Source organism: Manihot esculenta, chromosome 3, assembly GCF_001659605.2.
Source record: "Manihot esculenta cultivar AM560-2 chromosome 3, M.esculenta_v8, whole genome shotgun sequence".
NCBI classification, from domain to species: Eukaryota; Viridiplantae; Streptophyta; class Magnoliopsida; order Malpighiales; family Euphorbiaceae; genus Manihot; species Manihot esculenta.
The window spans coordinates 27,010,799-27,033,979 of record NC_035163.2 but is presented as its reverse complement, the minus strand read 5'-3'; the positions used below and the strand labels follow the sequence as shown (position 1 = coordinate 27,033,979).

The window sequence follows — 23,181 nt, the reverse complement described above, 5'->3', positions numbered from 1 at the left end:
AGTTCAAAGTAAAATTTAAATGAAGATAGTTTGAGTTTAAAAATTAATAATATTGGTAACAAATTTGGATTCAAGTTTTAAATATATACTTATTACTTAAATTTATAACTCAAATTTATTTATATAAATAGTTAATTTAATATAAAATATATTTTTCAATAATATTTTAATTTTTTTATATATTTTTATTTAAAAATTATAATCATATATTTTTAAAATTATAAATTTTTAAGTGAAAATTTTTAATAAAAATATATTTTTATATAAGTTGTTAGTTAATATATATATAATTAAAGGAATTTATATATTATTCAAATAATAATAATTGAATTTGAATAATTTCTGATAAATTTTAATTATGTCAAAATAAATTTAGATATTAATAAAAACTAAGTAGAGAATTAGATGGTTAGTCATAATTTTTCCTTTTTCATTTTTGCATCATTACCTTGTTCTTTCTTTTACTTTATTCAGGCTCATTCAAAAGTGTGAGTTTTGGTCCCTTCTCTTTTAAAACACATTTAACAGATGTTATCTTCGATTATGCGACTCAAAATTTGGTAATTTGCATGATCTTGAATAGTTGTAGACTACATATTAATTTTAAAAAGTTGAGGGGTCAAATTTTACAACTTCTGAGGTTTTTTTTCTTTTTAAAAGAACTTATTAGGGTTCAATTAACTATTAGAGGATACTTCAAGGGCTAATTTTACGCATAAGAGAAAAACGACTGCGTTTAAGAAGCGGGAGTAAAGCCTGAAATCTCAACTCAAGCCATCGTCTTCGTCCTCTAGCCCCCCTGAGCAAACCCCAAGCCATGCTCACAAGATGACCAGACGTTGGCCCCTGAGGGCATTCTCACGTATGCTAGCACGTGCATACACCTCCTATTCCTCTTCTTCGACGTTCCCTCTGAAGCATGTGACCAAATCAAACTTCGAGTACGCACTCTCCGAGCTGAAAAGCCATGTCGGTGCTGCTGATTTCGTCGCCATCGATCTTGAGATGACCGGCGTCACCAGCGCTCCATGGCGCGAGTCCTTCGAATTCGACCGATTCGATGTTCGGTACCTCAAGGCCAAAGATTCCGCCGAGAAGTTCGCCATCGTTCAGTTCGGCGTCTGTCCTTTCCGCTGGGATGACCACCGCCACTCCTTCATTGCTCATCCGTCGGTGTCTCTCATTCCTTATATTCTTTCTTTCTGAATGTTGTTTTGGTTCCTTAGTCGAATTTCCCATTAACAGGCACAATTTCTTCATATTTCCTCGCCAAGAGCTAGCAGCAGGTGGCCCCTCCAATGAGTTTCTGTGCCAGACGACGTCCATGGATTTCTTAGCTAGATATCAGTTCGATTTCAATACCTGCATACACGAAGGTACTACTCTCTTTCTCTCTTCAGAATTGACAATAGGGAGTGGCAGAATGCTTTCTTTTGGGGAATTCACACTCTTGTTTAATCTCAGGAGTTTCTTATTTATCTAGAGGGCAGGAAGAGGAAGCATTAAGACGCTTGAACTTGCGATACGAGAATAATGGGTTAGATAATTTGAATGAAGTCAGAGACGTGCCAGTGGCCAGTGTGACTGACGTTCTTTTCTGTGAAAGAATGAAGAACAGACTGCATGAGTGGCGCGATTGGTTATTGAGGAATGGGAATGGGGGGTCTCAGTTTCAGTGGGCTTCAAATCACTCCACACAACAGGTCCAAACCATATTCTACAAGTTGCGGCCGGCTCTTTGTCTGAATGGTTTCACTTCTCATCAGCTCAAGTTGATTCAGTTGGTAACATGCTGTTTCGTCTTTCTTTGTTTCAGCTAAGAAAAATGTTACAAATGCGGTGGTGCTTTTTCATATCTTTTGTTGTACTCGAACTTGAATATTGCTGAAAATGAACCTATGCAGGTCACTAGAAAGCATTTTAAAGATCTTTCTTATGTTCGTTTCGGTGGTGAAACTTCTTGTTCGCAGCAGCTAGTCGTATACACGGACTCCAAGAATGACAGGGACTTGCTTATGGTAAAGTATATACTGGACCTCTGATGATATCCAGTCTTAGACTTGAATATGATATGCAAGATATGTGTGGATTGGACAGAATTGTATTTCTTTCTCTTCTATTGGCATCTTAGTGCTGAAAGTGGGTAGCAGAGCAAAAATAAGAACACAATCTGTATCTACAACAGCGTCACTTGAGCTTAAGGATTTGTCTTTTATGATAACATTTTGCAGAAAGAAGTGAAGGATAATTACCTTAAAGAGGCAGAGATGAAAATCAGAGCTGCAATTGGGTTTCGCCATGTTATTGACCTTCTTTCTTCTGCACAAAAGTTGATTGTGGGTCACAATTGCTTTTTGGGTATGCATTTATTCCTGTAGTTCCTGAGGCCCTATGTTGATCAATGAAATTAATCAGATTTTTCTTTCTGGCACAGATATTGCACATATATACAGCAAATTCTTAGGTCCTCTTCCTCTAACTGCTGAAGAATTTGTTTCCTCTATTAACACATACTTTCCGCACATTGTTGATACCAAAGTACTATTGAATTCCAATAACGTGCGCCTTCCAAGGATGAAGAAATCAAACACATCACTCTCTTCGGCGTTTTCTTTACTCTGTCCGCAAATTGCTGTGAATTCCAATAAGAATTCTGATTTGGCATTTCGTCCGTGTGTGAATGTGGAGGTTCAAGTGGATGATACAAGGTTTGCTTCCTTCCTTGTCTTAAAATGATAACTTGGCTGTGCTTGTTTCATTTGATTGTAACATTGAATTTTCTTCACTTTTAATTGAATTTGCTGAATATACATGCATGCTGTTTGATCATACAAAAGATGAGGACTGCGGATGCGTCCTGTCTCTGCAACTGCAGGTAGATAATGAAATTCCACTAGTTTTTTGGCCTCATTCCATGTAATTCATCACTGTGATATGAAATTCTCAAATCTCTCTTCCCCCTTCCGCCCCTTCCCCACAAGCCTCTTGGAGATGCACCTCAGTCTAGTACTTGGGGTATCTGCATTACAAGTCATCATGACTTTGGCTTGCTGGACAAGCTGTCCTTCTAACTTATATTTCTCGTTTCTTATGAGATGCCACTATTTTGTGCCCATATCATAATCATACCTTGTATAACTATCTCCTAGTCAACATACATGCAAATTGAAATGACATTTATAAAAAAAAAGGTTCCTTTATTAGGGATGACAGATGTGGCGGAAAAAAAAAAGAAAAAAAGAAAAAGAAGGGCATTTTTCAAAAACTTGATATTAGGAAAAATTCACAAGTTCGGTCTAATATTTGAACATGTAACGATTTGAATCCCTATAGTTTGATTCTAATAATAACTAATAATTATTTTGCAAAATCCACCCAAATTAGGATTAGTCAAAAGAAAAAAGTAAAAGACGAAATATTTTTAAATTCTAGAATTACCTCCCCAATCTCTGTCCCTCATCCTTTCTTTCTCTTTCTCTAATGTGTCCACCCCCCCTCCCCCTGTCCGCCTCCCTCCCGTCCTCCCTCCCTCTCTCTCTCTCTCTCTGTCTTTTTCTGTCTCTTTTCTCTTTCTTAACCCAAACACATGCAGAAAAACAAAGATTAAAGAGATTGATCATAAAAAAAAAAAAGATGAATATAGAATGTTAAAACCCAGGTTAATTTCCAAACACAAATCGAACATAAATCAGTGGTCAGTGCTGCATGCTATGACTAAGGAGATGGAGAGAAGAATAGTTAAATTGTATAAGTAGCATAGCATTGTATTTGAAATATTTTCAATTCATTAACACAGCGATTACTTTTCCCCAACTCTCTTTCTTTACTTCTCTTCGCAAGTCTCCTACTTTCCTGTTCCGTTTCTTCCTTATGTCCCTTTGCTTCTGTGGTTCTGCTACATATGTAACAGTTTGTACAGAGCAAGGGCAAGTGGGCTTCACTGCAATTTTACTTGGTTGGGGACGTAATTATGGCTTGGTCCACAGTATTATTCCCAAGTTCTAGATTTTCCTGCTTTTCCTTCTCTATTCTTCTTCTTTTTCTTTCTTTCTTGAAATTCTTGATTCAATAACAATTCAGAACTCTTTTCTATTTCTGCTCTCTATTTTCTCCTCTCAAATTCCTCCCCTTTTTTTCCCCTTGTTCTTTCTCCCAAATCTTCTCTCTCAATTCTCTTAAACTAAGAAACTTGGAGTATAGTCTAGCTTGAAATGGTGGTCTATCTCCCATATGAAATCAAAGTGATGCACCAGAAGCATAGAGATTGAGTTTTTTATGGTCAGGAGAGGTCTTTGGGAGTGAGGTGGGGGAGGGGAAAGACTGAGCATAGCATCTTTTTTTTTCTTTTGATAATTTCTTTCCATAAAAACAATATGTTTATAGATTTAGGAGCATTCAATTTTTAATTGTTATTGAAACGATGAGAATATTTTGGCTGTTTCAACATAATTTTATGGCAGAATTATCAATTTTGGATAGAATAACCAATTAATTAATGAAATTAATGAAATTAGATATTAGGGATTTAATCAGTGGGTTTCAAACAGTATCGATATATTTGTGAACTTTGCTTAACCCCAGGGATGTTTTTGTAAGATACCCAAGAAAGAATTGATTGCTATTTGTCTTTGACCTTGAAGCTGAGGAGCCATCTCAAAGTTTATCAATTAAGCCAGATTGAAAATTCTATTTTTCAGGTCCTCCAACTGGAGTTCTGGAGTGAAACATGAAGCTGGATATGATGCTTTTATGACAGGTTGTGTCTTTGCCCAGGCATGCAAAAATATTGGCATTGATTTTAAGTCCCATTCATCCTCTGAGAATCTGACCCATAATGACAAACTCCAGAAGCACATCAACCTTCTATATCTCAGTTGGATTTCTGGGGACATTATTGATCTAAGTAGTGGGAATATGATTGCAGAGCCTTCAGGATCTAATAACTTCAGAATAAGACGTCCTAAGGTTTTGTTTGAGAATATTGTTTTAATCTGGCGATTTCCACCTAGGCTCAACGCAAGCAAGTTGAGAGAATGCATTTCTAAAGTCTTTGGTCCAAACTCTGTTACATCCGTCTATCTTGTGGATGAAACTGCTATTTTTCTTCAGTTCAGCAAGGCAGAGTTGGTATCTGAATTTCTAGTTTTGAAAGAATCCTTGGAGAGGAGTAATGATGCCATTTCTGTTTTGCATCCTCTATCAGAACTGCTGCAAGGTGGAAATACTTGTGCCGCTGGTTATGAAACTTATAAGGAGATATGCAGTTCACCTATCTCCAAAGTTCTCTTTGCAGAGCAGGCAGATGCAATTGGTATCAGATGGAAGACCAAGTTGGTAGGATCCGAACCAGAGGCACAATCCCAGGAGCCAGAAAGTTTTTCTAAAGAAAATGCTGCGACTACCGCACCATTTCTTAGCAAGAAAATCGAGGTAGGCAATAAGCAACGTGTAATAGATGATTTGCTGAGTGGCCGATCCAGATGTGATGAGGTTATCGATTCCTTTTTAACTGCGGAAGTCAAACAGATTGGAGCTACTAATTAGCGACTGCGGACTTGTGCATATATCTTAAGCCATTCTAGGATGAAGCTGTTCGCATGTGCTTTGAAGCACAAAGTATGATGGGCAGGAAACTGTTACTTTTTTAAGATTTTTTGTATACCAGATGTTAGATTCTAGCGGAAGCAACAACAGAAATTAATTTGTAGTTGTAAATTATGTAGATTAGTCTACAGCCACATGACATTTTTGCATATGAACAATTAAGCCCCTTTTTGTTTCCAAAGTTGGGTAAAAATCTAAACTAATCAGCAGAATTTCCGAATTCTGACTCTGTTTTTGAAAACTAATATGCAAAGTAATGCATTTATCTTCATGTGAAAATGTGGCACTTATCATCATCAAAGGCTGCTGCCTCCATCAGATCTGGGTAGCTAAAGCTAGTTTAAGAGACGCGATACTTGAACTGATGGTTAATCAAATCACAGGTTTGAAAGAGTATTTTGGGTTGGCTAATTAACGGTTAAGTCGACAACCAAGTCATACATGAGTAGCCTAGCCAGGTGTTGTTGAGTGGTTAAATTCTCTTGATAGACATAGACTCGTAGTCGAGTGTTCATTTTCTATCTTCTAAAACAATAATTAAATAATGGGGCACAACGGCAAATGTTTAGTTGGAGCAAATAGTTTGATTCTCCTAATGGAGAAATTATATAAAGCTATTATATAACAAATCAATAGGAATACAAAATAAAATTGACCCTGAAGTTTTTTGGAAGCAAAAATATGGCTGGCCGATTGCATAATCTCTTAGCAAAAATAAAATCAACTTCACAAGCTAACAGAAGGGACGAACTTTGAATTAAAAAGTTGAGGGGCTAAATATAAAATAACATTATTATAAAAATGAGTTTAAGTCAGGACGGAACTAAAATCTTTCAATTAGAGTAAAAAATAACAATGATAATAAAATTTTTTGATTTTAAAAACCACAAATAACAATAATACTTAAAAGAGTATAAAAACTTTAGAGCTAATTGAAAACTAAATTTAAAGGATTATAATAAATAGACTAAATATATATTTAATAAAAATAATATAAGGATATATATACAACATTTATAAAATTGGAGGAGCTAAAACTATATTTTTAACAAAATTTCTAAAAAGTATATATATCCTAAGAAATACATGTCTCCATTATAAATTGACTACAAGCAAGTGGGTTCCGTTGTAAAAAAAATTATATAAAATTCAATTTTATGTTTCTTATTCATGGGAGACCGAGTCGAAAGAATTTCCCATGCTGGGCCTAAATGAAAATGTTAAAAAGTTGGCCTCTCCCAACTGCAGCGTAGTTCCGTCCCAGACTACTAGCGAGCCAATGAATATTATATTAACCCTGAGATGTCCACCGTTGGGTTTCTCCCATGCAAGGCTTGGATGATTATTAACCAAACTCTATGGAAACCTCTTCTTTTGGAGAGAAGGTTGCATCTCTCCAGGCCAATGTTTCCTCAATAAGAGGATCAGCAATTGCTCGAATGGTCCATACATGCCTGGTGGAAACATCACCCCTTCAGGTTGTAGGACCCAGGTCTGCAATAGAGATGGCTGACTCTTGCAATGAAGATCTGGAGAATCTGAAGCCGGAAGAAAGTCGTCAAGGTGGTTTAAAGCTAAGTACCTGGTTCTTGAAAATGAGAACAATTGGAATGAACTCCCTGGATTATCTTGCTGATGCTGCAGAAGATAAAGATTTCCTTCCAGCGATCCATCATTGTTGAACCTTTGAGAAAAGAAGACCGAATTCTAAATTATTTTAGAAGACAATTAGAATTCTTGATAGGCATTAACAATTTAGAAAAACAAGTACAATTTTTGACATTTTATATATGGCCTTGAGCTTCTTGTGATATCACTGTCTTTCTATTGACTGTCAGAAATCTGAACCTGAGCAGATTACAACCACAGGAAAACTTATCCTGTACCTGTTATCCATTTCTGAGGAGCCTCTCTTTTACTGCACAAATAAATAATATCTATTTTTAGGTCCTCCATCGATCTTCTTTCTTTATACACTCATCTTCTTCTCTATCGGATTTCTTTTCTTCCCAATAACCATGCATGTCTGAGTTTACGTCTGCATTACTCTTCGGAGATAATCAAAAGTTTGAAAGTTGAGAACTCCAAGGTTTTACGGTGAGGCTGATGAGTCAACAGATGGCCGACGACGATGAGTCTTTGATCATGTTAGAATTATCAAGTGCTGGTCGTGGAGATGCACCAAAGGCACGGACTGGGAGTGCTTGTGGGCGGAACTAGTGGTGCAGTCAAATATTTAAGAAATGCTTTAATTAGGAATAGTTAAATTTTATTTCTTTGTTAATTTTTTTTTTCAAATTTTCTATTAGCCCCTTTAAAATGTTATGAAATAATTTTAACAAATAGAGCAAAGTTTAATTTTTAATATAATATAAAAAAATTATAAAAATTATGTGACAGCAAAATATAAATAAAAAACTCAATTTCAGTGAAAGAAACCAATCAACGACCTCGCAGACACTATCTAAAGTTTTGTGAAGCATCTGATTTAAAATAAAATAATAAAAAAATATTATATATAACAGAATTGGGACCACCCATGATCCCTGCGCTGCATGTGTGCGACGTGGTATTCTACAGCTCAGGGTATTATAATCGAAACCTCATGGACCGCGTGATGCATTTCGCCTTCACGTGCTTCGTCAGACTCCGACCCTTTCTCCAATCAACCTACTATAGCCGGTCACCATCCATCTCTTTAATCCCTCATTTATGAGGTTGCTTATACGCTTTCTCCCATTGCCTAAAATGCAAATCCTCTTTGGAAAATTTTCTATTTCTATACAATTATTAAATGTGGCCGTAAAAGTTTCTTTCTTTTTTCTAAAAAATAAATTTTACAAATTTATAAAGATTGAGATTCGAAAACTGCCATATAACGCACGATGAAAGGACCACATTTTCACCCGCATTAGCCGGTCACCCAACGTATATTACCGGTATTAGCCGGCGACCAAGCCCCTATAAAAAGGGCTATTAGTTATCCATTCATCTCACCGTGGGATAGATAGTTCTTAGTATGGACGTCTCTTACCAAACGCTTCTCGTCGCAAAATCTTGAAATGATAGAAGTATCCATTAGGGTTTGAGTCCTGATGTCTTCTTTTTCCTCCAAAGAAGACGCAAGGTTTGAATCTTAACTCTCCTAGGTTATGATTTTCTGTAGTGTGTGTGCTTGAGATTGAATTGTATGCATGTTTGATTTGTCTTTCAATTAATATGTTTGTGTTGTATCGATTGCTCTGATGACAGTGATGAAATGTGATCGATAGATCGATCTATGTAGAGAGATGGAGATGAAGCAATGTTGACAGAAGAGAGAGAGCACAACCCGCCATTGGCTGAAGAGAGTCTTTACTTTTGTTGGGAGTGTGCTCTCCCGTCTTCTGTCATCATCACAGTCCTTTCTTTCCCTCGAGATCATTCTCCTCAAACTGCACTGTGAGATTTTCCTGACCTCTCTAATTTTCGGTTACAACATGATCATGGTTAATCAAGTTGATACTCTCTATGGATAAAGGACTGCAATCTAGAAAACTAATTAAGGGATAAATAAAGAAGGAAACCTGTTATTTCTAGGATGCAGTTCCTTAAACCAGTGCTTGTTTTTGTCATCCAATAGGGTATGGTTTCAGGTATACGCACACAGATACACGCACACATCATTTTGGTAATTCCTCTATTGAGGTTCGTTTCCTTGTCATTTCTAGGATATTGGATGGGAGTGATTATATTTATATCTTCTGTTTCTTTGTGAGAAAAATAATTTATTTGCTTTCTCCTGCACTTCAAAGATGGATGAGTATTAGTTAATTGTCCATGCCATGTTGATGTCTCTATCATGTGAGGGACCATCAAACATTTTCACAAAATATATAGATGATTTTTTTATTGAAAATTTTAAATTTTGATTTTATTTGTTATTGTAGTCATCCTCTCTCTCTCTCTCTCCCTCTCCCCCCCCCCCCCCCCTCTCTCTCTCTCTCTCTCAAGTGTCAGGTCTAAATCACAATTTTTCCCTTATTTAACTCATTCATAAATATTTAAATTAGACATGCTGTATGAGGCCACTTTCCCAGGTGAGATTTGGCACGGAATTATTGTACAACAAAAATCAATGTATCCCATCTATGAAAAACCACTGTTTAACTTTAATCCAACTTGTATTTTTTAATTAAAAAAAGGTTTAATCCAATTGATATTACAACAAAAACAGAATGGTAAATTTTTGTAAATTAATGTCTCATATACTGGCTCGAAAATTTTTACGTCTATTGCCTTAATACTAGTAGTATAAGTTAACAATTTAAAAATTTTATGACCGTTTGTTGTGAAAATTATGTAGTCTAAAGTTTAAAATGTTAGTGGTATATAACTCTTTTGCTACTGACAGATATCAATCTTCTATCTATGTAGTTCTTCCTTTGAACCTAAGATCTTATGACAGAAATTTAATTTGGAAGTCTAATTGTTGGGAGAAGCCTTTAATTTAGTGCCAGTAGTTGAATTATGAAATGTGGCATATTTTTTGCCTGCAAGTTAAGGTAGTGAGTGATGGAAAATAATTGTTTCTACTTTCTGTATTGTACGAACTGCTTTGGTTGAAGCAATAATTATACACACTAGGGGCAAAAACATCTGGTGGCCGTGCAATAGAAGCAGAATGCTCTGGCAAGTGTTAAAAGAATCCAGCCCGGTGCATCAGGCAGTGGGAGTCTTAAAAAGGAACAACACTTGACGCAGAAAAGTGGAGATGAGTTCACTTGGCCCATAAAAAAGCAAGCATTACCAAATTTGTCAATGGAGGTCCCAACGCAAGTCAAAATAAAAATATGAATTTGCAGGCAGTTTAGCAAATTTGGGAGGTCGATTTTGATATGAAATGCTTAGTACGCCATCACGTTCCCTTAAAGGCCACCTCAACTGCTCTCACAAGACTACAGTTTCCTGATGCTTCAGTGTGCGTTTACTCATTGCCTTCCTATCGTTATCAAACCATATCATCTCCATTGGCCGTCCATCGTATTCTAAGGAGCGGTTTTCCGTTTATCACATTGTTAATATTTATTATTATTATTATTACTATTATTACTATTATAGTGGTCAAATGGTATCATAAGTAAAAATTTTATCGTTTTTTCTTTGAAAAGCATATGTATGAAAGGAAATTATATTTAGTAATACTATATTTCTCATACTGATGTGGTGCCGTTTATGTTAACGCAATATACGTCATTTCCACAAATCAATTAATCAGTTGAGTGAAATAAGAGAATATATTGGTCATTCATACCATGCATTGCAGTTCAAATAACCCAGAAAAATCTGAAAAGCAAAAGATACTGCGTCATATACCTGTCAACAAATCCATCATGACTTTGAGTAATTAATAGTCACATGTGATAACGATATCAGAACAATATTAGTGTTTAGTGTTATAATTGTTAATTTAATAAGATATGTGTTTTGGCTTATGAGTAGCAGGGAAGAGGAAGCTATTTTTCTAGAAATGGTGATGAAGTTGTGAAGCGGTTAATGTCATTCAGGATTGTGCACATGTAATAAAGCTCGATAGCATTTTAAGGTATATTTACTAGTTCTTATTAGAGCTGTCACTTATACAAGTGAACATGTCCAGAGGATTTATAATAAAAAATATTTTAAATTGGTGAAAACTTTGATTTTACTGTTTTAGGTCTATTATTATTATTATTATTATTACTTTGAGTTGAAAAAGGAGAAAGCAGCAGACCCAGGCCAACACGAAGCATCTGCTCCCTCATACCCAAAGAAGAAGCCTGTAGAGAGAGAGAGAGAAATCTGGTAACTGTCATCAAGAATACACAGTATCAGCGGGTCCTTTATGCATAAGATATAGTAAAATGATAAGTTACAACAGCTGTCTCACAACTAATTATAACACAAAAACAGAAACAGATATATGAAAGTGAGCTTGATTGTCAAAATGTTGACAACCAACACATCTGGTAGGACTAGGAGACCATGTCTGATAACACATGTACTTCTCTGAATTTGTACACAAATTATTGTTAATAAGTTTAACTAATAAATTTTTAAAAAATTTTAGACTCACAATAATTTTAAAAAAAAAATGAAAGCAGACATATAACGGTTACCAGGATTTTTCTTTTTTATTGCTTATAAACGACAGTAATTTGAGTTTCTTGATGGAACGGATCAAATTGATGTAGATAAGTTTCTGAGGATGAGGATGAATAGATGAGTTTCAGCTTACGCAATTTTCAAACCAGACCGTTTCTAAGATTCTTTCAGATGGGAAAATATTTTCTAATTTCTTAGTTATAACATAATTAATAAATTGTTAAGTAAATAATTTAAACCTATTAAAGAAAAAAGATTAAATATAATTTAAAAAATACTCTTATAAATAATAAAATAGAAAATTAATTATTTAATTATTATTCTATGAAAAATTTATTAGTTAATCTCTCGATTTTAAAAAACATATTAAAATATCTTTTGGTATTTTAAAAAGCCTACAAATTAGTTTTTCTATTGATTTTATATGTAAATATTTTACTATTTAATATCTATAATTTTTCAAAAACTTATTAGTTGATTTATCAAATTATTTAAAAATATATTAATTAATTTCTCCGCATTAGAAATATTTTAAATTTTTTTTATAATATTTAACTATTAAAATTAACAGAAAAACTAAATGTTCTTCCATTTCATTATTCATGTCTAATCCATGCCCAACGCCATAAAATTTATATACTAAAAACTCATTTTACAGTAATTAAAAAGGAGATGGAGGATCGGCTAGTGATACGAGCGAACAACAACGCAAGTAATAAGTGACGCGAATGGTCAAAGACACAAGCAATTTGCAGCGAGTAATATGAGTTGTTGAAGACACAATCAACTAGCGATACAAGTGGTTGAAGCTAAAAACATGAGCGATGTGAATTGTTGGAGATGTGTGGTCGATGTGAATTGTTGGAGATGCGTAGTCGAAGCAAAAAATACAAGGAGTGAATGATACAAAAGGGAGGCGTATCAAGTTACAAGCAACGAGAACAATTAGTAACTCGAGCAGTGGGCAATTAAAGTAGCGAACGGAGAGCAGTATCAATATCGAATGGTATCGAAAAATAATTTTTATTGAGTTTTAATTTTTTATTTTTAATAATTTAAATTTTATATATTTTGATTTTTATTATATTTGTTGGGTTTGAATTTTTAATTTATTGAAATTTTTATTTATTTGTGGAGATTGAATTTGAAATTTTTAATTTGTTGTTTTAATTTGTGAATGGAGTTTTATTGATGTGATATTTTGAGAAAGAAATTTATAAATTTATAAAAATTAAATTTTAGAGACTAAAGTGTGTTGAGTTTTAAAAGGAATAATTCAATTATTTTTTTTATTATTATCAGTATTTTTATGGAAGGATTTAGAAAAAATTAAATTTCAGAAATTAAATTATTGAGTTTTAAAAATAGAGAAACGAATCTATTAATTATACCTACATATAAAAAAAATAATTTTCTCTAAATTAATCTATGACAAGCACGTGACTTTGATCACGTACTCATGTATTAACCCACGTTTACATTGACCCACCATTGTTCAATTGTTTTAAAGCTTAAGTAGTGTGGAAGGGCTTATAATATTAGATTTTTGTAGATTTATGACGTTCAATGGTATTCTCTTTTTTTTTCATCTCCAAAGATCAATTTTACACACATTTATGCTAACATACACCTCCGCAGGAAAATCAGGAAAAATGATAAATCCTTTGGAGGCACTATTAAATTCCACGTACTTGTACTTTATGTTTCACTTTTTCATTAAAGTTGTTAATAACGGACGGTGGAACAGTTTCACCAGAAAGGGATTAGATCTAGGCAGGGGTCCGTTTCAATTTGAGATTATAATTTGATTTAATTTATAGATCAAATTAAAATCAGTTTAATTAATCATGGTTTTAAAAATCGTTTTGATTTTTTAACAATTTAGGTTTAGTTTCAGATCGATTTTATAATGGAACCGGTGCCACGTCAACCTAAAGGATTCAACAATAACACAGCGACATGTAAGCTTGGACCGAGGTGTATTAGTTCAAAATGAAAAACGATACTAGTGCACGTTATGTGGCCGTTAGAACAATGAAAATTGAAAAGACTGCTCTGTCCAAGCCTGCCCTTTACGGTTAATCCAAGATACTTCGACGCTGCGAGAGAGTTTAGACTTTTCTGGATGATGATCGACCAAGTAGATAGAAAAAAAGACAACCAGCTTGGCCTTCTAGAACGGTTTAACTACACCAGCTCCGTCGTTGACACTAACCAATAACCCTTATGAACTATACCAAACTCGGAACTCCGGGGAACACTTACTGGAAGAAGATGCATTTAGTAACCAAACAGTACGAATACTGCATAACTATCATAACTAAATGGCGACACCGCTGCTAGTTGTTAACACAATCACTTGTCTCCAACCAACGGGAAGGCTGAACCAAATACGGAGGTAGTAGGGAAGGATGAAAGCTATTCTTACCATAATCAGGATGATGCCAACCATCTCTCCAAGCTTCTTGGTGGATTCCATAAACATTGTCTCGATTACTATTTTCTCCAACACACCAGTTTGTCCAAGACAGTTGAAAGTTGAAACAACCTGCCCTGTCTTGTTACTTACCAAACATCCTCTTAGACTATACACTCAAACACAGAAACATACTTTGAACAGCTCAGGAATCTTGTTGTTTTATGGATAAGACAATTTTGCCTTCAGATTGCTAAGTGCTTCAGCCAATTAACAAATCAGAAGTGCATCTCTAGGTTACTGACTAGATAATAGTCAAGTATGCTAACTTTTGCTAAGGATCTAATCTACATGACATAAGTGTTACTTTATTATAAATTTACAATCTTCAGCTATAAACTGTGCTAAAAGGATATCACCTGCTTCTGAATCTCCTGAGAAATAATCTCCCAAAATCTGTCACATAGAACAATGCAACCCAATTACTTCAAGGTTTGTGGAATAAATGAAACTAACATGTTTTGCCTTCCTTGTACTATTGAAATGGTTTCTCGTGGCTAAAATTTTGGGTTAAAGGAAATAGTATAGGCAACAACAGCACCTATCAAATTTTAAGTCGAGAATTGTAAGGCCAGTATAACACTTTCAAATCTAAATGTATGATAAAAAGGCTCCTGGATCAAAAGACATGGGTTTTATGGCAATGTGGATGACAATTGCAAACACAAATTTGCTAGAGGGAAATAATGCAGGGCGGGGGGAAGCAAGAAGAAAGTTAATAATTGAAAAAAGAACCGAGGGAAACAAACCTTCTCATGAACACAAAGGCTCTAGAACCAACTACTGAAAGAGCCAAGAATATTCACATAATGTTGTCCGACCATCACCATTGCCCATTATTTTTGCTGAAGCTTTCTAGGCAAGAGAACTACAAAGAATAATTATTTTTCATTACAGATACTGATAATAACACAGCCATGATGCCACACTATACAGTAAGATTACCTTCAGAAATACTGCAAAAACTTTCAGGGGGAAAAATTGATTCCGGATATTTTTGCTGAGATGAAATAACCCGAGCCAGGTGACTTTTACTGTATAAAAATGCAGAAACTGATTATTGAATGTTCCATCATACAGAGGGATACTCCTTAAAGAACAATAGAAGATATGGTTTTGGCAGACCAAGAAAGAAATATCATAAGAGGACTGCATTGCTTGCCCTTTTTTTTTTTTGACGAAGAGGACCACCTTGCTGTATATGCATCCATAATGTTTTATACCAAATAACTTAAGAGGCAGTAATATCTTCCTTTCAAGTTCAAGATAATAAATTTGAGTCGCACACCTGGCCCATGAAGGAATAAATTTGCTGTTTGGTCTGTTGTCATCATCATCTTCGTCTTCATCATCTGAACCTTTATATGGAGAGATCTCATATGATTGTTCTCGTCTTAAATTGGAAATTAAGCTGTCGCTATCCTTGCCAAAGTAGTCTGTTACCTAAATATTTAAGGCAGCCTGCACATTAGCATATGCATGCGAGGATATAAAGAGAACATAAAGAATTCATAAGATAACAGAGTATTAGCTGGTGAATTGGAATGGACCTCTTTCCAATTATGGCTAAAAATCTATGCCAACAGTAGCCAAGCAAATGCTCCATTCTAAAATTACAAACTTTCTTCCACTTGGAGTGAAAGCAAGTCAAGAGGAAGAAGTTTTGCATGTGAAGTTCAAAGGAGTCACCATTTTAGGATTCCTAATTGTCTATAACAGCAATAAATAAAAGTGTACTACAAAAGTCTCGAAACCAAAAGAAAACCAAGCACTTCTCATTCAGGTTGCCAAGGGAAAAAGTGGATTTGTTTAAGTTGCAATAGGATTTAATTGCAACTTCAAAATAATTTTGGATTACACAAAATTAATGGACAATATAGTTGATATAAAAATGATGCTAATAAGCTTCTACCTTTGAGTTATCTCCACAATCACTCAAAGCCTCAGAATCTTCAGGAATGATACTTGCATTTATGGTGCCAGATGTTGAAACCTTAGTAGTTGTAGATTCCATGTGAGGTACTGTTCGAAGATTTTGGTCTCCCTCTGCTTTTTCTATTTGGTCATGTTTTCCTAATCTGTCTTTATATTCCTTCTTCTCATGTGCTCTTTCATCCTAAAATGGACATCCACATAATTGTAATATTCTAAAAATGAAACTCAAATATCATATAAGAGCAAAAGAGTTCTTACTGAAGCTTGGAAATTTACTTCTTTTTGTTCTTTCAACATGCGCAACTTTTTCTCTTGCTCCAGCTGGTGTCTCTTTCCTTCCTCGACACGCTTTCGTTTTCTTTCTCTCTCCTTCCTATCTTCATCTTCCCTTTGTTTTTTCTTTGCTGCCATATCAGCCTCTTTTTTCTTCTGTTCTTTCTTTTTCTTATCTAGTTCCAACTGCCTCAAATTTTGTTCTTCCATCCGTGCTCGCTCAAGCTTCAAGGCTTCCTTCTTCATCTTCCTTTCGTTCTCCTTCTTTTCAGCAAGACGCTTTGCAGCCTCAGCAGCTTCCAAGGCCTTCACTTTAATGTCTCTCTTTCCTATAAGGAAGGATAAACGATCAAACATACATTGTTAACTGAGACGAAGATGACAGATCAATGATCAAATATTCGTATGCTATTTATACTAAGAAAGTAACATATAATGCTGTGCTCAAGTTCTCAGACAAGAAGAATTTCTACTCGAGGATCTTTGACCTGGAATAAAGCCATAGAAGAAAGTTCAAGGATCAAGCAAATTAAAGGGTGAATCATTAGGGTGTTAAATCATACACCATCTCTGACTTACAAGAACTAAGGATGCAAATATTCCTACCAAAGCCAAAATGGGGCAGCTGAGAAAAAATGTCTCTTTCTTCTCTATAAACCACAACCATAAAAATGCATAATTCAAAGTTACATCATCATCAAAATTACATGATCTATACTTAGTTTAACGAATATGTATCTGAATGCACAACAATCTTGGATTTCAGCTCTGTTCCTATAATCTAAATGTGTCAACCATCCTTGCATGGTCAACAATGTAAACTATAAAATAATGGCCTCAAGTTTAAAATGTTTGCAAATAGTCTAAAGCACAAGCAGCTAAAGAGGACTGCAGGTTAAGGATGTAGAATCATATTAATGAGATCCTTGCAACTTCATTAACAAAATACTAAATATGAGACTGAATCTTGTAAAGCAATAATTTTGAGCATCTAGAATCATGATCGAATTCCAAAATCCAGAAAATGCCAAGTTCAACTTAACAATAGCCTGAAGAAGGAAAAGAAAAGATTCTTCACAGATAATTATTTGCAAGGCAAAGAAGAAGATTTGGAAGTTACCAGTAATGACTGCAGCAGCTTGTTTTTGCTGCACAAGTGGAATAAAGGAAGTAACATTTGACACAATATTGTTACGCTTAGACTCCTTCTCTGACAGGCCAAGACCTCCTTTTATCAGATCAGTTTTTCCGGATAATTTAGGTTTACTGAATCTTCCATGGAGTGATCCATTGCCTCTTTTGGGGCCATCTCCTTCACGTGGTAAATTGTCATTTTCCTTGTCCTTGTTAGTAAATCTTCTTTTATTTTTATTCTGGTTTCGCAACTTCGGTCTGGCTCTGCCACAAGTGCCACTGAAGCTCAATTCTGTGTTCAAAGAAGCAAGACTACTTCTATCATCTTTTACCTCTGCTTCACTAGGATTTGAATTTTTAGTTATGTCAGCAAGTGGCTGTCTTTTGACTGAGCTGATAATTACTTCTGGAATAGTTCCTTCCATAGTTGTATCAGCTACGCCATCTGTATTCTCATTTTCTTCACTGATGCAGGGAAGCTCTGGAATTGAGCTCACTCGTTTCCCAGAACTGCTAGATTTTGGTGGTATTCCATCCCAAAGCTTCCCAAGTGGAGACACACCAGGTTTCCGAACATCCCAGGCAGATTGAGGATTAGAAAAGGGCAGAGAGACAGAATGGGATCTTCCGTGAAGTGCATGGTTGACTTCTTGCTTAAAGCAACTGAAACTGTTACCAAGTTGTTCGTTCCTATCAACTTGCATATAAAGTGTGCTTCTAAGTTGGATGTCCTCTAAAAGGCCATTAGGAATGGAATGGTATAAATTTAGTGCTTTATGTAATTTGTGTGTACTGGAAAAATCCAAAAGTGGTGTATGCTGGGAAGTGGATGTGCAAAACTGCTCTAAAACACTTGCACATCCTAGTCCAGTTGGTGGAAGATCCAACTTGCCAAAGTGGGTTGCCTCCTTGGAGGTGCATGGCTGTTCATAATCTGCTTCCAAAACAAAACCCTGAAACTCAGGCATGCTTTGGTCAGCACAAATCACTGATTGACAATGGGAACCGGTTGAACAGTATGACAGGTTGTCATTCTGGTCCAGATGATCTTTCCTTTCCAGTACAATGTCTTCATTATAAGTCAAAATTTCATCAACTCCTACCTCTAGCTTATCTTCATGTTGAAATGAAACTTTCTCTTCTGTAGGGTGCTGCCCTGTCACTTCACCACCAGCCAGTTCTTTAAAACTTGATACCAGAGGTGCTACTTGTTCAAGCATCAAATTAAATGCAGTACTTGCAGTTCTACCCCTCCCTTCCGAGCTTATTTCAATCTGTCAAAACACAACAATTAAGCAGATATTGTGCTTCAGACAGTATCTAACACCAACAGAAGCGGCCTTGATAGTGCACCCAAAAGTGATCTTTTTCAAACCAGCAGGCACTCTTATAATGAATGTCTTTGATTTATATCCATAAAAGCAAAGTAGCATATTCTCTCATCAAAAGAATCTTCATATATAAATATAATGTAAATCATTTTCAATTCACTATTATCATATGAGAAGTTGGGCATGCACCACCAAACCCACTTAGATCTCAATCCCCATTGTAGTTATCATAATCATGCATCAAAGTAATAGCTGATGCAAGATTATGATTTATTCCAAAAAGAATATCAAATGTTTTCCTTAATAACTAAATTTAAGGAACTATTAATTTTCATTACTAAAATATGCTTAGAGGCTAACCACATAGTGAATTATGCTATGACTTCCAGAGAGAATCATAATTGAGAGAGAAAGAGAGAGGTGGAAGGAGTATGCTTCCAGTTGTTCAGTGGCAACTGCAGGGACACCCTAAGATTTTCTTGTCCATGTTATTACACTGAAATGTTAGCAGTTGAAAATTTTTTATCATTTGCCTTGGCCAATATTTTGTCAGCAATTGCATCACCCAGAGACGTATAACCATCTACGGTATCTTTCCTTAACAGATTCATAGTATCTACCTTGTATTATACTTTAAATTTTAACCAACAAAACAATAGAAAGTATACATCATATCTCATTACATAATTGCTAAACTGATACAAATCAAACTAACGAGTTTCAGAATCTACACTTGGAAAAGACATACCTCTTCTACTTGTAGCTGGGAAGAAGAAACTTCATATTCCTCTATCTTTTCGTGTTCCGCATTCTGATGCATGTCTTTAAGTGGAACCCTTCCTTCATTTGCTTGCAGTGCATCTCCTATCTGAGATAAAAGTGTTCAGCTTTTAAAATTACATTCAGATTCTCCTTACAGAATGTGTACCTACAGGGTACAAGTTTATAATAAAATATGGCTTTACCTTCAAGCTTGGAGAAGCAGAAAGGGCTTTAGTGAGTTCACCCTCTATCTTTATTCGCTTATGCTGAGGCCACGAACCCATGAAATAGGAATCTGCATTTTGATTTTGGGAAAAAAACGGGTCCATTTTCTTCTGTAGAGGATTAATTGTACTTTCATCTGCTAAAACAGCACCATCCTTCATATGACCTTCAATTGACACCTTCCAAGATTTCTCTTTGTTGGAAAATTCCTGTTCTTCCAACAAAGGCATCTCAATAGATGGGTTAGGGTTTCCTTGGTAGCCAATAGATGTTACTTTACCCAGATCCATAGGCTGTAGCATGGTAGAAAGCTGTTTCTCTGATGTACCTTCTTGTTTATGCTCTAATGCAAGACTGGAAGTTTCAAGGAAATTGCTCTCTTTCACATCATCAAAATTAAGTTGCTTGGGCTTGATAGGCATATCACATTCACTAGGTGGCCTTAGTTCTAAATTTTCAACAACACAACCGCGGCCATCTGAGTCAGATTCAGAAGAAACAGAACAAGCCACAACTAGCCCATCGTAATCCATATCAGTTTCAGCTGGATTGCTTTTAGTACAAGGCAGGACATTTGGTTGAGAATCCGAGAGAAACTGAAGAGTAGCTCCTCCACCTTCAACAAAACTTGATTGTTGAGGTAGCTGTGAAGATTTGCCAAAAGACTCTGCAGGTTTACTATCACCATCTTTTATAACATTAGAAGACAGGTCCACTTTAGGGAACTCACGAATATCACGTGGTTTTTCATTAGAAGAAGAGCTCGTTAATCTCTGGCAATAAGCATCAACATTCTGGAAGTTCAGCGTTTCTGCTTTCAACTCAGGACTTGCACAAGTGGTACCTAAAGTGTTGACCAAATCCCTTGAGTCATTATCATGGTTCAATAGCTGCTTTGGATTGCTAACACCATCTTCCTTGCCATTGCAACAAGAATTATCCATCTCCAAATATTTGTTCACACAATTAGGTTTCAGGCTAGAACTTCTAGATCTTGTTATTCTCCCAACAAAAATGTCACTTCCCTTTCGCTTCATCAACCTATTCCTTGCTTTTGCTTTCCTTGACCCATAAATGTCATTAGGGACTGCAGATAAAGGCTTGACCAATTTCAATAACTCACTAACAGAACTATGCTGCTTTGCTGATTTGTCAACAGACTCTATATGTCCACCATCTTCCTCAACACAAGAAGAGATATCTACAAATGGGTTTTTTGAAGCACTGGCTCGGTAGATGGAACTCCTAGATCCTGTAATTCTATCAGAGAGAACAGTGTTATTCATTTCATTACCCCTGAAATCAACCAAAGTTACTGTTTCTGCAAAACAATTTGCCTTAGCAAGAACAGCAGAGTTGTCCAATTCTGATAATGCATTCACATGGTTATGGTTTTGTGGTAATTCATTCATAGACTTTTTGTGGCCATCATCCTTGGCAAAATGAGAAGAGTTGTCATCATTCTCAGGCTTATTCACAGAGGTGATTTTTGGGCTAGAACTCCCAGATCTATTTCCTCTACTGCTATTCTCACCCGCACATTTACCTATTTCTGCTTCTTCTTCACAACATTCAGTACTTCTATCAACAGTACTTCTATCAACAGGTTTAACCAACTCTACTTCATCAAAATGATCAAATCGTAGTGAACTAATCCCACACCCTATATCTTGACTAGCAAATACAATAGCATCATTTTCATTGCATGAATGTGATTTAGTTGCTTTGGCACTATTGCGAAGCTCTAGAGCCCTTTGCCTTGACTTTGATCTTTGAATCTTCACTAATGATTGAGCATGATCCAGGCAATTGTCTGCTGTTGTTGTATCTACACAATCTTGAGGAGATGCAATACTACAATCTGGCTCAGAAACACCATTAAAGGTACATTGAGTATCAATGGTAGGCAATGGAGGCAAAACAGACATCCCATCATCTGCAGTAGTGCCAATATTTGAAGCATGAACTTCAGTGCACGAAACATTTTGTAATCCCTTGTAACCAGAAGTAACAACGGGCTTCTGGCAAAGAGAGTCATGAGTACTTGAGTACGGGTTTGCAGGTTGAGGACGTGGAAGTAAGAGTCCCGGTATAAGCTCCTCCTTCTTCAACTCTGCGGCCACAACAACAGTTAGGAAAGAAGACACCAAAAATACATTCTGATTGTGCAAAGGCATCAATTCTAAATAGCTATCCTAATTCCTAAACTATACCTGGATCACTCAATCATCATATCACAACAACAACAACACAGAAATAACCAAGTCTTAATCCCAAATTAGCTAAAGTCAGCTTCAATCATCATAACCCCATTTTCTTCAGATCGTACTTGTATTGCTAGAGCAACCAAAATTAGTGGTTATTTGCTCAAGTTAAAAGCACAAAAAAATGTAATGCCTACCAGAGGATCCCCTATCATTTTTATGTCTGCAAAGTTTGGACCAGCTTAAAACCATAAGGAATTAGAACTTAATACACCAAATGCGATTTAGTCCGAACTATCTCATTGCAATAAACAGCAAAATTATTTGAAAGTTTACTCTACAAAATATTGGAACGCATAAGCGCATATAGAAATGGAGAACTATAAAGTTACCTACACTTATAGCAACCAAATAAACGCCTGCACTTTTTTTCTTTTAGTTACCAGGCATTGGACTTGAAAGAAAAATAAATTAGGGAGAAATGAAATTAGAACATAAAATTGAACAGCTAATCAGCAAAATACCGTTTAGTTAGTTAACCAATGTAAACCTTTTGCTTTCAATAGCCAAATTAAATCAATTTTTTGCTTCTAGATTCCTTCGGTCAAACGATAGGGTGAAAGAACTGTATACACACCAAACGACATATGGTTAAGCATTCAGTTTCCGAAGCCAAAAAAAGTTCAATTTTCGCCATGGACAGAGAGAAAGAGAGAGGGAGAGAGACAGAGAGAGAGAGTACCATTTGGATCTGAGGAAAGGGAAGGAAAAGAAGGGGACCAGAGCCAGGAAGGAGGAGCAACTCCGTCGAGAATACATTTAGAAGCGAGGTGTTGTTCGAATAGATCGGTCTGTTGCTTGACTTGCTCGATTATCCTCTTCTTCCTCTCGAAGATTTGTACGAACAGCTTCTCAATCGTCGTCATTTCCCCCCTTTCTCTTCGGTTTCAGAGAATAGTCTCCATTAATCGTTCGATCTGCTGAGTTCTAGAGAGAGAGTGAGAGAATATGAGAGACGGATGACTGACTGGGTGAGGTTGCGAAAGTGAGGGTTCCTGATGGACCGCGGAGATGCGTTCGGCAAGAGCGCGAATTAGATTTCAAATTTGGGAAA

At 35.8% G+C, this 23,181-nt stretch overlaps 2 protein-coding genes across 6 annotated transcripts; one reads left to right on the top strand and one right to left on the bottom strand.

Annotated features, from left to right (window-relative positions):
- Positions 1-701: 701 nt before the first annotated feature.
- Positions 702-5,824, top strand: LOC110611760 (poly(A)-specific ribonuclease PARN). Of its 2 annotated transcripts, XM_021752217.2 has the most exons (7): positions 702-1,169; positions 1,246-1,376; positions 1,465-1,784; positions 1,905-2,018; positions 2,232-2,358; positions 2,435-2,708; positions 4,698-5,824. In XM_021752217.2, exons 1-7 carry the CDS (start codon positions 829-831, stop codon positions 5,542-5,544), a joined length of 2,154 nt encoding a protein of 717 aa, XP_021607909.1. In that variant the 5' UTR covers positions 702-828; the 3' UTR covers positions 5,545-5,824. The 2 variants fall into 2 exon arrangements, with proteins under 2 accessions (XP_021607909.1, XP_043811254.1); XM_043955319.1 differs by lacking the exon at positions 702-1,169 and having other exon boundaries at positions 1,240-1,376; positions 1,484-1,784.
- Positions 5,825-14,315: 8,491 nt separating this feature from the next.
- Positions 14,316-23,181, bottom strand: LOC110610575. 4 transcript variants are annotated; one of them, XM_021750554.2, is made up of 10 exons: positions 22,810-23,181; positions 19,842-21,976; positions 19,625-19,744; positions 17,532-18,819; positions 16,397-16,740; positions 16,116-16,319; positions 15,492-15,646; positions 15,149-15,237; positions 14,953-15,071; positions 14,316-14,599 (listed from the first exon to the last, which is right to left on the bottom strand). In XM_021750554.2, the coding sequence occupies exons 1-9, from the start codon at positions 22,991-22,993 to the stop codon at positions 15,040-15,042; spliced, it is 4,551 nt and encodes a 1,516-aa protein (XP_021606246.1). In that variant the 5' UTR covers positions 22,994-23,181; the 3' UTR covers positions 14,316-14,599; positions 14,953-15,039. The 4 variants fall into 4 exon arrangements, with proteins under 4 accessions (XP_021606246.1, XP_021606247.1, XP_021606248.1 ...); XM_021750555.2 differs by having other exon boundaries at positions 14,953-15,058; XM_021750556.2 differs by having other exon boundaries at positions 16,415-16,740.

Excerpts from the sequence above, each read along its gene's own strand:
- LOC110611760 (XM_021752217.2), top strand. The coding sequence starts at position 829 with ATGACCAGACGTTGGCCCCTGAGGGCATTCTCACGTATGCTAGCACGT. Across the intron at positions 2,359-2,434 it reads GGGTCACAATTGCTTTTTGG|ATATTGCACATATATACAGC; the intron begins GTATGCATTTAT and ends TTTCTGGCACAG. Across the intron at positions 2,709-4,697 it reads GTTCAAGTGGATGATACAAG|GTCCTCCAACTGGAGTTCTG; the intron begins GTTTGCTTCCTT and ends TCTATTTTTCAG.
- LOC110610575 (XM_021750554.2), bottom strand. The coding sequence starts at position 22,993 with ATGACGACGATTGAGAAGCTGTTCGTACAAATCTTCGAGAGGAAGAAG. Across the intron at positions 16,741-17,531 it reads AGCTGCTGCAGTCATTACTG|GAAAGAGAGACATTAAAGTG; the intron begins GTAACTTCCAAA and ends CCTTCCTTATAG. Across the intron at positions 16,320-16,396 it reads AAGTAAATTTCCAAGCTTCA|GATGAAAGAGCACATGAGAA; the intron begins GTAAGAACTCTT and ends TGTCCATTTTAG.